Source organism: Caenorhabditis briggsae (assembly GCF_000004555.2).
Source record: "Caenorhabditis briggsae complete genome, chrI, whole genome shotgun sequence".
Taxonomy (NCBI): Eukaryota; Metazoa; Nematoda; class Chromadorea; order Rhabditida; family Rhabditidae; genus Caenorhabditis; species Caenorhabditis briggsae.
In genome coordinates, this window is record NC_013489.2 from 12610896 (window position 1) to 12626916 (window position 16021).

The window sequence follows — 16021 nt, forward strand, 5'->3', positions numbered from 1 at the left end:
TTTTCCAAATTTCCTAAAAACCAAAATTCCGAAATCCATCACATTTGAACCCATCCATCCAAGAAAAATCTCTGTTTTTAAAAAACAAAAAAAAACTGACAACATAATTTTTTTACATTTTTATGTGATTTTTTATTTTCTTTTTTCTTGTTCCGAGGAAATAGGAAACGACACTTTTGACTCGGATTTGAAATGGCATCTTTCTTGCTCTTTTCGGAGCAAATTTCGAGTTTTTGCTCAAATTTCCCATTTTTGGTTTGTATGCTTAGAATGCTTTCTAGAAAGTTTTCGAGAATATTGGACTTTTGGATTTTAAAATTGTTTAATTTCGAAATTCAAAAATTCAAAAATTCAAAAATTCAGAAATTCAGAAATTCAGAAATTCAGAAATTCAGATATTCAGATATTCAGAAATTCAAAAATTCAGATATTCAGAAATTCAGAAATTCAGAAATTCAGAAATTCAGAAATTCAGAAATTCAGAAATTCAGATATTCAGAAATTCAGAAATTCAGAAATTCAGAAATTCAGAAATTCAAAAATTCAGAAATTCAGAAATTCAGAAATTCAGAAATTCAGAAATTCAGATATTCAGATATTCAGAAATTCAAAAATTCAGATATTCAGAAATTCAGAAATTCAGAAATTCAGAAATTCAGAAATTCAGAAATTCAGATATTCAGATATTCAGAAATTCAGATATTCAGATATTCAGAATTTCAAAAATTCAGATATTCAGAAATTCAGAAATTCAGAAATTCAGAAATTCAGAAATTCAGAAATTCAGAAATTCAGAAATTCAGAAATTCAGAAATTCAGAAATTCAGAAATTCAGAAATTCAGAAATTCAGAAATTCAGAAATTCAGAAATTCAGAAATTCAGAAATTCAGAAATTCAAAAATTCAGAAATTCAGAAATTCAGAAATTCAGAAATTCAGAAATTCAGAAATTCAGAAATTCAAAAATTCAGAAATTCAAAAATTCAGAAATTCAGAAATTCAAAAATTCAGAAATTCAAAAATTCAGAAGTTCAGAAATTCAGAAATTCAGAAATTCAGAAATTCAGAAATTCAGAAATTCAGAAATTCAAAAATTCAGAAATTCAAAAATTCAGAAATTCAGAAATTCAAAAATTCAGAAATTCAAAAATTCAGAAGTTCAGAAATTCAGAAATTCGGAACTTTAAATACCGTAAACACTCTAATAGAACAAAACCCGAATCGTAAAATTTGAGCCCATGTATTTCATTTTCTGTGAAAGATATCAAAAAGTGCCTAACTAATAAAATGTTGCTGATATCATGATAAATATTTTATTAGTTGACAACTTTTTGATATCTTTCAAAAGAAGCAAAGCTGTGCCACGACCGGCCGCGGCTTCAGAAAACATATTCGAATAAGCCGCGGCCGGCCCAGGTTAGCCGTGCGGCTTTTCACGGCCTTTTGAAATAATTGTTTCATGAAAAACGTAGATTTTTTTGAAAAGTAGGACAAAAAAACGAAATTATTCAAAAACTAATTGATTTTCACTTCACGCGTTTTCATGAGGCTTTCCGCGGCCTTCACGGCTTTCACAAAAAAGCCGCGGCCAGCCTCGGCCTCAAAAATCAAGCCGCGGCTGAGACCGGCCGCGGCCAGCCGCCTTTTTGCACAGCCTTGAAAAGAAGTGAGACATATAGGCTCAAAGTGGATTGTTCGGGTGGCGTTCTATTAGAGTGTTTACGGTATTCAGATAGTCTAGATTTTTAAAATTCCCCTTTTTTCCTCAAAATCAGTTCTTCAATTTTTTTTTATTTTTGGAATCTTTGTTTTTCGATTTTTTCATTTAAAATTTTCGAGAACTTTCAGCCTTTCTTCTGGAAATTTCTGGAACGTTCTGGAAACCTAATTTCTTTGAAAGTTTCAAAAAAAAAGCTGAAAATGGCAGCTCAGCCAGCACGGCACATGTGCTGTGGATGTCGGAAAGTGGTGGTAAGTTGATTTTTAAGATTTGGCGGGAAATTTGAAAATTTTAGAAATTCCGAGAAATCCCGGAATTCAGAACATTGATAAATTTCATAAATTTCAAAAAATCGGATTTTCCAAAACCTTTGAAATTCAAAAAAATATACTTTTTTGAGTTTCCTGAATATTACTAAATTGTCCATTTTTGGGAAAATCCAATCTTTCAAATTTCAAAATTCAAAGGTATTATCATAAGTGATAGAACGTGAAAAATGACACAGTTCAGTCATAAAACCACATTTCTAGCCTTTCTAGAACTCGAGATATAGTCATTTGCAGTTTCGAAGAGACGCAGACAGTTAGAGTGCTCTCGTTGTCTGCGCTCTCTATCTTCACACACTCTCTAGTCGCCTAAACTTCAATTAGCTGTATCTCGGCTCCCAGATGAGGTAGAAAGCTGGTTCTTGGCTTATATAGCATCTAGAAAATTCCGCTTTTTTCTGGATTAGTGTACCCGCACGCTATGGTTACTGTCTTATGCCTGTATGCGCTCTCCTAAACTTCAAGTGGCGGTATATCGGCTTCCAGATGAGCTATATTTTAGTGATTTTTGAGTTCTTTTCTTCATTTTCTTTCAAAAAATCCCCATATCAAAAAAGGACCATCTCTTTAGTCCACCAGAACCCCGTTTTATCCCCTCATCTGACATCTCCTTCTTTTTCTCATGGGACCATTTTCATAAGGGAAAACTTGTCGCTTGTTTAGGAGAAGAATAAGAAGAAGAAGTGCTCCAAAAGAAGGCGAAGAAGACATTGCTCTTTTCTTTATTCTTCTTTTCAAGATGCTCCACCCCCCATCCGAAAACATTTTCTAAACATCTATATATCCCCCTTTTTATTCGCCAAATTTCCTCGAAAAATTTGGTCTAAAATGAGAAATTTTCTGCGATTTTCAGCTATTTTAAGCTACTTTTTTCAGTTTGTTCTCTAAGAAATGGCTGTAAAATGAGCGATTTTCAGCCTCTTTTATGCCTTTTTTTAAAAGAGATTTTCAGTTTTAAAAAGTGTCCATTATTAGCCAAAAACTCTAGAAAAAAAATTTTAGGCTCCGCCCACTTTCCAACGTTTGGCGCGCTTCCTTTGGTAACTGAAAGCCCCCATGAGACTCAATTGTTTTTGAAATCTGAGAAAAAAAAGAAAAAAAAGTTTTTTTCTGGAAAAGGGAGCAAAAAAGTGGGGAAAAGATAAGCGGCTCCGCAGGATTGATGACACTATTTTTTTTTGGAAAAAAAGGCGATGCGCCTTTAAACAAATTTTACGAAACGAAACCAAATCCGCCATTCTCTCTCCTGGGCTTTTTAGTTTTAGCTTTATGGCGACTTTTAGATTTTTCCTGGAGAATCCTTGATTTTTAGAATCTCAGAATTTCAGAATCTCAGAATCTCAGAAATTCAGAAATTCAGAAATTCAGAAATTCAGAAATTCAGAAATTCAGAAATTCAGAAATTCAGAAATTCAGAAATTCAGAAATTCAGAAATTCAGAAATTCAGAAATTCAGAAATTCAGAAATTCAGAAATTCAGAAATTCAGAAATTCAGAAATTCAGAAATTCAGAAATTCAGAAATTCAAAACTTCAGAATCTCCGAATCTCAGAATCTTAGAATCTCAGAATTTCAAAATTTCAGAATCTCAGAATCTCAGAATCTCAGAATCTCAGAATCTCAGAATCTTAGAATCTTGGAATCTTAGAATCTCAGAATCTCAGAGTTTCTAAATTTCAGAATCTCAGGATCTTAGAATTTTAGAACCTTAGAATCTTAGAATCTAAGAATCTCAGAAACTCAGAATCTCAGAATCTGACAATCTCAGAATTTAAGAGTTTCAGAATCTCAGAATCTCAGAATCACAGAAATCCCACAAATCCAAAATTTGAGAAAATTCATAAATTGTAAAAAACTGAATCTCAAAAAATCAAAATCTCCAAATTTAAGATCCTGAATCTCAAAATCTCAAAAATTCCAAAAATTGGTTTAATTCAGAATCACCAAGACACTTACAAAAGCTCTAAACTTTCCATAATTTCGAAAAATCCGAAAATTCAAAAATCCACTTCATAAATGTCCATTCTTCTTCTTCTTCCCAGACCATCTGTCTCCTACTTCCCACTTCACAAATTTACATAAATTCTCAAGTTCCCCATTTTTTTCTTTTTCCAAAATTTTTGTGAGCTACACTGTTGAGTATTTTTGAAATTCGGAAAAAAAAACATTGTCTTTAAATTTCCCTAATTTTTGAGCCATTTTTGAAAAGTTTTTCCATCTGTTTATTACTAAAATTTTCCTTGAAAATCGTCTATTTTTCATCTGTTTTCAATTAAAAATTTCCAATTTTTTGGAAATTTTTTGGCTCCTAATTCTAGGTTTTTTGTCTTTTTTCAACCGTAAATACTAGATTTTAGGTCCATTTCCCTATTTTTTAGACCACTAACTTTTGATTTCCGAAACTCTCCCCAAAAATTTTAAACGAAATCTGATCTCCATTTTCCTCCTCTTCCCCTCCTCCAACCTCTCCCAGGGCGTAATTGTTCTTCTTCTTCTTCTTCTTTCTTTTCTCCCAAAATTCCTTCTAATTGCTCATCCGGAGTCGCCTTACACATGATGGGGACGGGTGGCTCTGAGAGCCCCGTGGGCTCACGGAGCCCACCAGAAACAAAAAAAAACGGGTGGAATGGAAAATAGTTAGGATTGATGGGATGGTGTTGGGCTGATGATGAATCTAGATTCATTTTTTTTTGGATATTTTTGGGGAGAAAATTACAAAAACTCCAAAAAAAGCCAAATTTCTGAAATTTCAAAAAAAAAAAAAACGAAAACTTCTCAAATTTCAGAAATTTCTAAAAATGTTTTGGATTTTTCAAAAATCTAAAAATCTGAAAAAAAACCTGGAATTCCAAAAATTTAATTGAGGAATTTGTAAAAAATTTCCAATTTTTAAACATAAAAAATACATGAATTTCAAGCAAAGCTCAGAATTACACGAGATTGGAAACTTTGAAAATTCGAAAATTCTGAGATTCTCAAGCTCCAAGGTTCCGAGATTCCAAAATTCTGAGATTCTGAGATTGCGAGATTCTGTATTTCTGTAACTCTGTAATTCTGTAATTCTGAAATTTTGAAGTTTCAAAAGAAAAAATCCAGTGATTCTAGAAAATTCTTAGAATCCAAAAATTTGAAAGTCATGGAATTTTTGGAATTTTGTAATTTTTTTAAAATTTGAATTTCTGAATATCTGAATTTCTGAATTTCTGAATTTCTGAATTTCTGAATTTCTGAATTTCTGAATTTCTGAATTTCTGAATTTCTGAATTTCTGAATTTCTGAATTTCTGAATTTTTGAATTTCTGAATTTCTGAATTTCTGAATTTTTGAATTTTTGAATTTTTGAATTTTTGAATTTTTGAATTTCTGAATTTCTGAATATCTGAATTTCTGAATTTCTGAATTTTTGAATTTCTGAATTTCTGAATTTCTGAATTTTTGAATTTTTGAATTTTTGAATTTTTGAATTTTTGAATTTCTGAATTTCTGAATTTCTGAATTTCTAAATTTCTAAATTCCTGAATTTCTGAATTTCTGAATTGCTGAATATCTGAATTTCTGAATTTCTGAATTTCTAAATTTCTAAATTTCTGAATTTCTGAATTTCTGAGATTCTGAATTTCTAAATTTCTGAATTTCTGAATTTCTAAATTTCTGAATTTCTGAATTTCGGAATTTCTAAATTACTGAATTTCTAAATTTCTGAATTTCTAAATTTCTGAATTTCTGAATTTCTGAATTTCTGAATTTCTGAATTTCTGAATTTCTGAATTTCTGAATTTCTGAATTTCTGAATTTCTGAATTTCTGAATTTCTGAATTTCTGAATTTCTGAATTTCTGAATTTCTGAATTTCTGAATTTCTGAATTTCTGAATTTCTGAAATTTTGAATTTCTGAATTTCTCAAGTTCTGAATTTCTGAATTTCTGAATTTCTCAAGTTCTGAATTTCTGAATTTCTGAATTTCTGAATTTCTGAATTTTCGAAAAAGTATTTTCCTTGATTTCTGATTTTCCCAAAATGAGAAAAATAGCTGTTTATTTTTAATTCTCAAAAATTCTCGCGTCGATGCACCATGTTTTGTTTCGAAGCATGGAAAATTGATGGTTCTTCTCATGAACCATCAATTGGGGAGTATTGGATTGGATGGATGGGCCACGAAAATAAATGGGATGAGATGGGGGCATTTATTTATAAATGTCAAGTGTCAATTTAGATTTGTTCTTGGGAACAAGAAAAATCGGGGAATTTTTGTTGGGATGAAAATGGGAACCAAAAGATGTATAGATAGGGATGAGGACGTAAAAAGCAGTTTTCTTTGTTTTGGGTCTCTTTGAATTTTGAAAAAAAAAGGTTTTTAGAAACCAATCAACGAAAAAACCAAGTTTCTAGAAGCCGAGATACAGCTTTTCAAAGTTGAGGTGAGAGACGCAGACGACGAGACACTCTAGTAGTCTGCGTCTCTGACTTCCAATTCTTAAATTTTAACTATTGCAGAAAATAGAGTTCGTGTGATAAAATTTAGTTGAAAAACAAAGTTTGTAGCTCATCTAGAAGCCGAGATACAGCTCTTCAAAGTAAGGGTAAGAGACGCAGAGTATCTCGTCGTCTGCGCTCCCTTTAAAGCGCTGTACCTCGGCTCCCAGATAAGCTAGAAGCATGCAATTTTGACTATTTTGTGTCGTTTTTGACACATTTTCAGTTGATTTTTGATTTTCCAAAACTTTAAGGCAAACATTTTTTGGATCCACACATTTTCCAAGTAGAGCCCCTTCAAACCCCCCCCCCCCTGCAAATTCAGAAATCCTAACATTGCATAACACCTGATCCCCTAAAAGAGGCTCAATATGTGTAGATAGTTTTTGAACCAGAAAGAAGATCAAGTTTTAGGAGGAGAGACGCAGACAGTTAGAGTGTCTCGTTGCATGCGTAAAACCGTAGTACTCTTGGAAATGGAATAAATCTCGAAAAATTGTTCTTAATGGTCCAAAAAGCATGATTCTAGCTTATCTGGGAGGCGAGATACAGCGCTTTGGAGTTTTTAAGAGACGCAGACAACGAGACACTCTGCGTCTCTAACCTCAACTTTGAAGACCTGTATCTCGGCTCCCAGATGAGCTAGAAACTTGAAACTTGGACTATTTTGTGTAGTTTTTCATAATTTCTGTTTAACACAAAAAAAAATTAAATAATCTAAAACTTGTCTCTCTCTCTCTCTCTCTCTCTCTCTCTCTCTCTCTCTCTCTCTCATACTCTCTAGTCGTCTAAACATCAAATCGCTATATTTCGGCTTCTAGAACAGCTAGAAATTGGGTTTTTTGGCTGGAAACGTTTTTGTAATATAGACTTATTGAAAATCCGTTAGAAATTTAGGAAAAATTTGAGAGTTTAGAAGATTTTACCTCGAAAATCTTTTTAAAAAATCTTTTTAAAAACCTGAAAATCCTCAAAAACGATCTAGAAATCTCCTCAAATGTGTCTCAGAAGCTACAAAAACGGAACCTTTGCGTTTCACATTTCCTCTTTGGGTCATCCGAGAAGCTCCTCTTCTTTGCCTTTTTTCTTTCTTCTGCTCCTTAACATAATTTCGCGTGTCGCGTCAATTTCCTAACTTCTCCTCCACCCCGTGTACGCGGAGACAATATGATTTGGGGTGGCACACTCACTCTGTTTCTCTGCGTCTCTCTTATCCCCACACTCTCTCTCCTCCGTGCCATTTTTGACTTCTTCTCACATGGTTCTCCTTTCCCCGACTACTTCATATAGGAAAATTCCGAGTGGATCATCTTACTCCTCTGATCCTAAGCTTCTTCGAGAGCTCCGAAGAGCTCTAAAAGCCCCAAAAATCCCACAAAACTTGCTCCAAGCTTTCTAATATTGCTCTAAAATGTTCCATCACGATGGAAGTTCTAGTCGCAGCTCGCGGAGCACCTCACCCACATGGCCTGGATATTCCTATACTCAATTTTTAGAACTTTTCATTTCTAATGTAAGTTTCTTTTGTTCTGGACATAGAGACCTTTTAAAAATTTGCACACTTGTGAAAAACCAAGTTTCTAGCTCATCTGAGAGCTGAGATACGGGCATTTGAAGTTTGGAAGAGACGCAGACAGTTAGAGTGCCTCGTTGTCTGTCTCTGAAACTTCAAATTGCTGTTACTCGGCTTCTAGAAAAGCTAGAAGGTTGGGTTTAAGACCAAATTGAATATAAAACAGTGTATAAAATGGGACATTTGAAATAAATTTTTGAAAATTGAAATAAAAAATGATTCAAATAAATTTTTGAAAATTGAAATAAAAAATGATTCAAATAAATTTTGAAAATTGGAAATTATAATTTCCGATTGTACGAATTTCAAAAATTTTGAATTTCTGAATTTTCGAAATTTTAAGATTCTGAAAATCCGAAATTCCGAAGTTCCGAATTTCACAATTTTCTGAAAATTTCAATTCCAAATTTCACGAAATCAACCAAAAAACAAAAAAGGCGTTCTTTCCTCTCAATTCTTAGAATCTTAGAATCTGAGAAAAAAAAATGGAAAAGAATAAGAGAAAACAACAAAACGAAAAAAAGTTACATGAATTTTCAATTACTATATATAAACAAAAAAAAGTAGAAATTAGGTGAAAATGATTCAGAAATTGAAGAAGAAATGGAAAATTATTAAGTGGCCTAGGTTTTTCTAGAGATGGCCTAACTTTTCGGCTGGCCTAGAAACCCCTAACAGATGGCCTAACTTTCCCTCAAGTTCTCTAAATTTTTTTTTCTGTTGACCTAGATTTTTCAGAGGCTGGCCAAACTTTGGTGGCCTAGAAATCTAAGCAGATGCCCTAATTTTCCATGGTCTCTTTTTTTTCTGCTGGCCTAGAAACCCAAATAGGTGGCCTAACTTTCAATCAAGCTCATAAATCCTAATTATTGTTTGGTTGATGACTTCCGAAGGCTTGTTTTCATTTTTCTAATGGATTTCTCTCTCTCTCTCTCTCTCTCTCTCTCTCTCTCTCTCTCTCTCTCTCTCTCTCTCAAATTGAATGAATTAGAAGAAAAACGAAATTAGATTTAATTGAATTTCAAAGAGCCCCCTTGTCCCCCAAAAAAGCCCAAAAAGCACATTTAATGATGATGAATGGGGTTTTGTTGGGGCGGAAAAATGAAGTCATTTGGAATTAGAAAAAAAGGATTACGGTAGTTGTTGTTTTATTTTGAAAAAAACAACAAGAAAAACAACTATTTGAGATGGATGAGGTAATTTTGCATACTGTAGCTTTTCAGATTTTCCTATTTTTTAGAAACCTTATTTTTATGATTTTTTTTCTAGAACTCTTCGACATTTTGGAATTTCCAAAAAATCCGAAATTTTGAAAATCGTGGAATTTCAGAAATTCGGAAAAACCCGAAAATCCGAAATCCAAAAAATTCTGAATTTTCGAAAATCTCAATCTCAAAATTTTAAAATTTCTAATTTCTAGAATTCCAGAATTTTCAATAGTTTAAACCTTGAAATTCTGAAATTCAAGTAATCCTAAAAATCCAAAAAAACCGAAAAAAACTCAAGAATTCCTAGAATTCCAAAATCAAGATTTCAAATATTTCAGAAGTTTGAAAATTCGTAATTTCAAAATCTCAGAATCTCAAAATCTAGATATTTCAGAATCTTGGAATTTCAGAATCTCAGAATCTATATATTTCAGAATCTTCAAAAATCCGGAATCTCAGAATCTCATAAATTTTTGAATAATCAGAATCTTCGGATGTCATTTTGTCTGAAAATTGCAGTCTACTTGACATCTCAAAATCTCAAAGTGCTCTTTCTCTAAATCTCTCCACTCTCTCAATTTCTCTTGAAAACATCAAGATTCCAAAAAATGCCAAAAAAGAGAGAGAGAGAGAGTGAAAGTTTGGTGATGTACTGCTCTGACCCCTTCCTCCAAAACCCATTGACACTTGGGATAGGGTGTCAAAAGAAGACTCTTTCTTTTTTTCTCTGCGTCTCTCTCACTCTCTCCTCCTCCCTTTCTGGTATTTTTCTTCTTATTCTTCTTCGTAAAATTCGGCTCAAAAGAAGAAGAATCCACCCCGACGTCTTCTAGAATAAGAAAAACCGGACAATTCGATTATCTCCTTTTCCTTCTCCACGTCTTCTTTTCTCTTTATTCCCGGCTCCGGTTTTTTTCACTGTGACACATATCATCATCATCATCAACACCCAACACCCCCAACTGACACTTTTTACTATTTTTTTGGAGCAAATTTTCGAAAAATGAGCAATTGTGCTCACTGTCAGAAAGCAGCTCAAAATTCCATGGCTCCGCCGAAGCATCAAACGGTGCTTCGCGTGGACGCCGAGTCTGGATACTTTGAGTTTGCTGGGAGTACGGTAAGTGGGAAGATTACTGTAACTGGGAAATCATGTAACAGGGGAGTACTGTAGATGTTACCCGGCTATGTATTACTATTGTTTTTAGGGGGATACTGTAGTCGTTAGGACTGCTGTAACACTTTTTCTTCTTCCGGTCGCTTATGTGTAACTGGAAGGATTACGGTAACGTGGCAATTTTTTCGGGTGACGTACCATTAGCATTACTGTAATTATGTGTAACTGAAGGATTACTGTACTCTGGACCATGAACGGATTACTGTAATTAAAATCACATTTTTCAACTTTGTTTATCTAGAGGAGTACTGTATCTTGGGAAATAAGAGGGTATGGTACAAGTGAGATTAGTGTAGCCTGGAGATTACTGTACATTTTGCTGTCCCAATGAAAAGATTACTAAGATTACTGTGAGTAGATACTTTTTCATGTTGCTAGTGGTACGGTAGACTACTGTATCCTGGGCAACGTTAAAAATGGTATACTGTATTATTTTTGCAATTTTTGAAAAAATGTTTTTTTTTGGATTCCCGAATTTTTAGTGTTTTCGGAAATTTGGATTTTTTCGAAAGTCTGAAATTCTGAAACTGCGAATTTTCAAAAGTTTAGTGGAGATTCTATGATTCCGAAAATTCGAAAATTGCGAATTTTCGAATTTTCAAAAAATTACAATTTTCGGATTTCCTAAGAAATAAGAGAATTTCAAGATTACAAAACTCTGAAAACCTGAAACTCGAGAATTCAGAAATTCAGAAACTCTGAAATCCAAAATTTTTGAAGATCTAAATTTTAATTCTATTAGACTGTAACTACGCTCTATTGGACTATTAAACCCTGCTTATCCAGCCTTCACCTATCTGATCTATCCTACATATATGATTTCCAAAATAAACTACAGTAACCCAATAAACCTGCACATCTAACTAATTCCAGATGGAAGGCGGCTCCGGATGGACCGAATCACTGGAAAAGGATTTCGACAAGGCGTTCGTTTCCCTGGATTTGCTTCTTGGAGAAATCGATTCAGATCAGGTAAGTGGCATTTATTGATTTCATTGATTTTTATCGATTTCTTGCAGTTTCGTTATTTTCCCTCTGTAGTTGCTCTTTGTTAGAATTCTCTAGAACCCGAAAATCGATTATCGATTTATTGATTTTCACTGATTTGTCTTGAAATCCCCCTTCTAGAAACGCCTAAGTTCACCTATCCCAACTTCTATTCCTAACCTATCCAGGTTGAGATCACCTACGAAGGCCGACAAAAAATGACGTCGCTGAGCGCGTGTTTCGCCCAAATGATGCACAAATGTCAGTTTATGATGCACACAATCAGTAAACAGGAAAAGGTAAAAGATAATAAAGAGAAAATGGAGTGAAACTTTAAAAAGTTGAAGTTTCTAGCTCATCTAGAAGCTGAGATACAGACCTTCAAAGTTTAGGAGAGAGACGCAGAGTGTCTCGTGCCTGCGTCTTCAACTTAAACTTCAAAGGTCGGTAGCTCGGCTCCCAGACCAGCTAGAAACTTGATTTTTCAAAGAAAAATGCTGCGACAATATTGCAAATAGCGTTCCAAATTTTGAATCTTTAGCTCATCGGGCAACCGAGATACAGCTCTTTGAAGTTTTGAAGAGACTCAGACAATTAGAGTGTTCTCGTTGTCTGCGTCTCAGACCGAAACTTTATATGTTTATATCTCGGCTCCCAGATGAGCTAAAAAGCTTAAATTTTGACAGAAATTATTGAAATTTGATGCTTTATGAAGTTTTTCAAAAACATAAAAATATTCTATATTTTGGAATTTTTAGATTTTCAAAAAAAAATTGGTTTTTCTTTTCAAATTCAATGAAAAATTAGTAATCTTTTCAAATTCAAATAATTCTGCAAAATTTGGATCGATCTCGCTATAAGCCGAGATACAGCCACTTAAAGATTTGGAGACTAGAGACGCAGACGACGAGACACTCTAACTGTCTGCGTCTCTCCTAAACTTCAAATCGCTGTATCTCGGCTCCCAGATTAACTAGCAATCTCAAACTTTGACAGAGCTGTAGCATTTTTATTTCTTTACAAATGAAAAATTTTAATTTCAAGAATATAGAGAATGCGATTTTCTGAAAAAAATATATAAAAAATTAAAAAGCTCCAAAATCAAGAAATTTGACACCAAACATGATTTAGAACCGTCGAACTTTTATCACTCTAGCGTATCTAGAAGCCGAGATACAGTCGTTTGAAGTTTTAGAAGAGATGCAGACAGTTAGACACTTCAGTTGTCTGCGCTCTCTCTCTCTTTCCCACGCTCTCTCGCCCTAAAACTTCAAATGACCGTACCTCAGTTCACAGACATGCTACAATCTTGATTCTTTGACCGAACCATTTGGAAAACTTTTAATTTTCAAAAATCCCTAACTTCCAGGAAATGTCAGCAATGCGAAACGAAGTCGTGGAGGCTCGAGCATCTCGACAAAGCATGGAAAAAGAAGTTGAGCAATTGATGATCCAGGTGCATTCCCTACAGTGTCAATTGCACTCAAAAACCGCGCCTCATGAGTCAGATATGATTAAAAAGAAATTGGTAAGAATATGGTGGCCTAACTTTCTAGCCTAATGGCCTAACTTTCCCAGGAAACTCAACTTTCCACATTTCGCTCGGAGCTTACGCAAGGGTTGAGCACGGTTTGTGAGCTTGAGATTGCTAGAAAAGATGCGGAGAGATCCAAAAAAACGATTCAAGCTTTGGAAACTGAAGTTTTTGGAGCAAGACTTGCCGCGAAGTATTTGGACAAAGAGCTCGCGGGACGGATACAACAGATTCAGTTATTGGGGCGGAATATGCGAGGTGTGGAGCACGACAGACTTTGGAATCAACTGGAAGCCGAGATTCATTTGCACAGGCATAAGACAGTGATCCGAGCGTGCAGGTCAGGCAACAAAATTTTTTCGGAAATTTCGGCAACTTTCGGCAATTTTCGGCAACAAAAGTTTTGCGTCTTTTTTTAGTAAAATCGATACGTAACTCACCTGAAAATGCTTCTATTAGGCTCAGAACTACAGAAAATGTGTTTCATAAGTTCCTTAAAAAAGTAGTTACAAAAATTGGCAACTCAAGACCACATTTTTTATGCAAACTATTTCTCTTTAGCAAAATGGCATAAAAACCAGCTTTCTAGCTCAACTGGAAGCCGAGATACACTCTTTAAAAATTTATGGGGGGATAGACTGCGGGCAAGGAAGAGAGCGCAGGCAACAAGAAACTGTAACTGTCTGCGTCTTTCCTGAAGTTTGAGTCGCTGTAGCTCGGCTCCGGGATGAGCTAGAAAAGTGGTGTTTGGACTCAAATCCGTTATTTTCTATGCTTTATTTCATTGAATTATAATTTTCAAAAATTTCCAAAAAAATTCAATTCCCTATATTTTTGGGAATTTTTGATATAGTACAAAATATGAAAATACATTCAAAACCAATAAAATCTGTAAAATTTTGAGCTTTCTAGCTCAATTGAGCGCCGAGATACGGCCAATTGAAGTTTTGGAGAGACGCAGATAGTTGGAGTGTCTAGCTGTCTGCGCCCTCCTCCTCCTACACACTCACTCGTCTTCCAACTTCAAATTCTTGTATTTCAGCTTCCAAATGAGCTAGAAACGTGGTTCTTCGCTCAAATTTTGTCGGAAAATGTTGCGTTTTTGAGATTTTTGAGAATCCAAAAACATAAAATTTTCTCAGAATCCAACAGAAATTTTTAAAAAATGTTCAGTTTTTTTTGCATTCCAGAACTTTCACATTCCCACTAAATCCACTTCTTTCGTCTTCCTCTTTTACTAATTCCAAAAACTCCGAAAAAAATTCTCCCCAATTTTACAGAGGACGGGGTAACACCAAGGGATTAGCGGCGCCACTTCGTCACAGCTTCAAGAGTCTTCGAAAACGAAATGGAGTGGGAAAGAGTCGAAAAGTGGTGCTCTCGAAACATCCGCACGAGGGTTTGGGCATCTCAATTACGGTAGGTGGTGTTTGCTGGAGGGACCAAACTTTTTTTGAACTCAGAAAATAGCGAAAAGTCAAAAAAAGAAAAAAAACTTCGAAATGTTTATAATTCCTTTGAAAAATTCAAAAACCTATCAGAAATAGAGATGTTCTATGAAAGTTTGACCCTTCTAGCTCATCTGGGAGCCGAGATACATCCCTTCAAAGTTTTGAAGAGACGCAGACAAAGAGAGTATCTCGTCGTCTGCGTCTCTAGCCTCCGTATTTTCAAATCGCTGTTTCTCGACTTCCAGATGAGTTAGAAAGCTCAAACTTTGACAGAATTTATGAATTTAAAATAAATTATTTTATTGGAATTTGAAATTTCAGAGATTTTTTGATTTTTGAGAATTTTTCTTTTTGGAAATTTCATGTTTCATTCTTTTGAAATCAAGCATCAAAATGTGTTTTTAAAAATCTTTTTTCGAAGAAAAAATATACATTTCTGTCGAAGTTTGAGCTTTCTATCTTATCTAGAAGCCGAGATATCGACCTTTGAAGTTTGGGTGAGAGACGCAGACGACGAGACACTCTGCGTATCTCACCCAAACTTTGAAGAGTATCTCGGCTCCCAGATGAGCTAGAAAGGGTGGTTCTTTGGCCATATAACGTCTAGACAAACCTATTTTTATTGCCTAGGAAAAAATATGAAAATTCAAATATTTCGAAAATTTTAAAAGTTTGAAAATTACGAAATTTCCAATTCTTCCAAACTTTTAAAAAACATCAAAAATCCATCAAAAAACAATATGGTCCATGAAAGTTTGAGTTTTCTAGCTCATCTGGGAGCTGAGATACAGCGCTCTGAAGATTTGGAGGTGAGAGACGCAGAGTATCTAGTCGTCTGCATCTCTAGCCTCCAGAACTTCAAATAGCTGTACCTCGGACTCTAGATGAGCTAGGAACTTGGTTTTTTCACTACGCGGATGCGATAATTCTGTATCTTCGAAATGATAACATTCCAGGGCGGCTCCGAACACGCACTTCCCATTGTGATATCTGAAATTCAGCCGGGACAACCGGCTGATCGATGTGGACAAGTTTTCGTTGGGGATGCTATATTGTCAGTGAATGGTTATGATTTGAGGACCGTCAAACATCAGGAGGCAGTTGATATTTTGAGTGGACAGGTAAAAAATAGGGAAGATGCACGAGAAAAGCGCCAAGACACCAATAATGAACCAATGCACCGAAATCTCGTCAATGCACAAAAAAAAGTGCCAACGCACTAGAATGGCGTCAACGCACCAAAAATGCGCACAAGGCACCGAAAAAAATGCGTCAACAAAGTTGATTTTTCAGGTGCAGCAGGGAGATTTAGACCTGGAATTGGTGTTCGTTTGCCCTGACGAGGATAGTGATGATGATGGTACAGTAACCATCGAACACAGTGATGGATCCATGTGAGTTTGGAATTTTTGAATCACAAAAAGTTCTGAATTCCTGAATTTCTGAATTCCTGAATTTCTGAATTTCTGAATTTCTGAATTTCTGAATTTCTGAATTTCCGAATTTCTGAATTTCTGAATTTCTGAATTTCTGAACTTTTGAATTTCTGAATTTCTGAATTTCTGAGAATTC

General features: G+C 34.7%; 1 protein-coding gene across 1 annotated transcript in view; it reads left to right on the forward strand.

The window, feature by feature from the left end:
* Nucleotides 1–10345: 10345 nt before the first annotated feature.
* The window catches only part of CBG18798, a gene marked incomplete at both ends in the record, with an annotated part of 9641 nt that continues 3965 nt past the window's right edge, over nt 10346–16021 (forward strand). The window contains 8 exons of the mRNA XM_045241365.1: nt 10346–10420; nt 11351–11449; nt 11653–11763; nt 12834–12992; nt 13043–13332; nt 14141–14417; nt 15406–15570; nt 15743–15843. Coding sequence (XP_045096581.1) covers nt 10346–10420; nt 11351–11449; nt 11653–11763; nt 12834–12992; nt 13043–13332; nt 14141–14417; nt 15406–15570; nt 15743–15843 — 1277 coding nt within the window. The remainder of the gene's footprint in view (nt 10421–11350; nt 11450–11652; nt 11764–12833; nt 12993–13042; nt 13333–14140; nt 14418–15405; nt 15571–15742; nt 15844–16021) is intronic.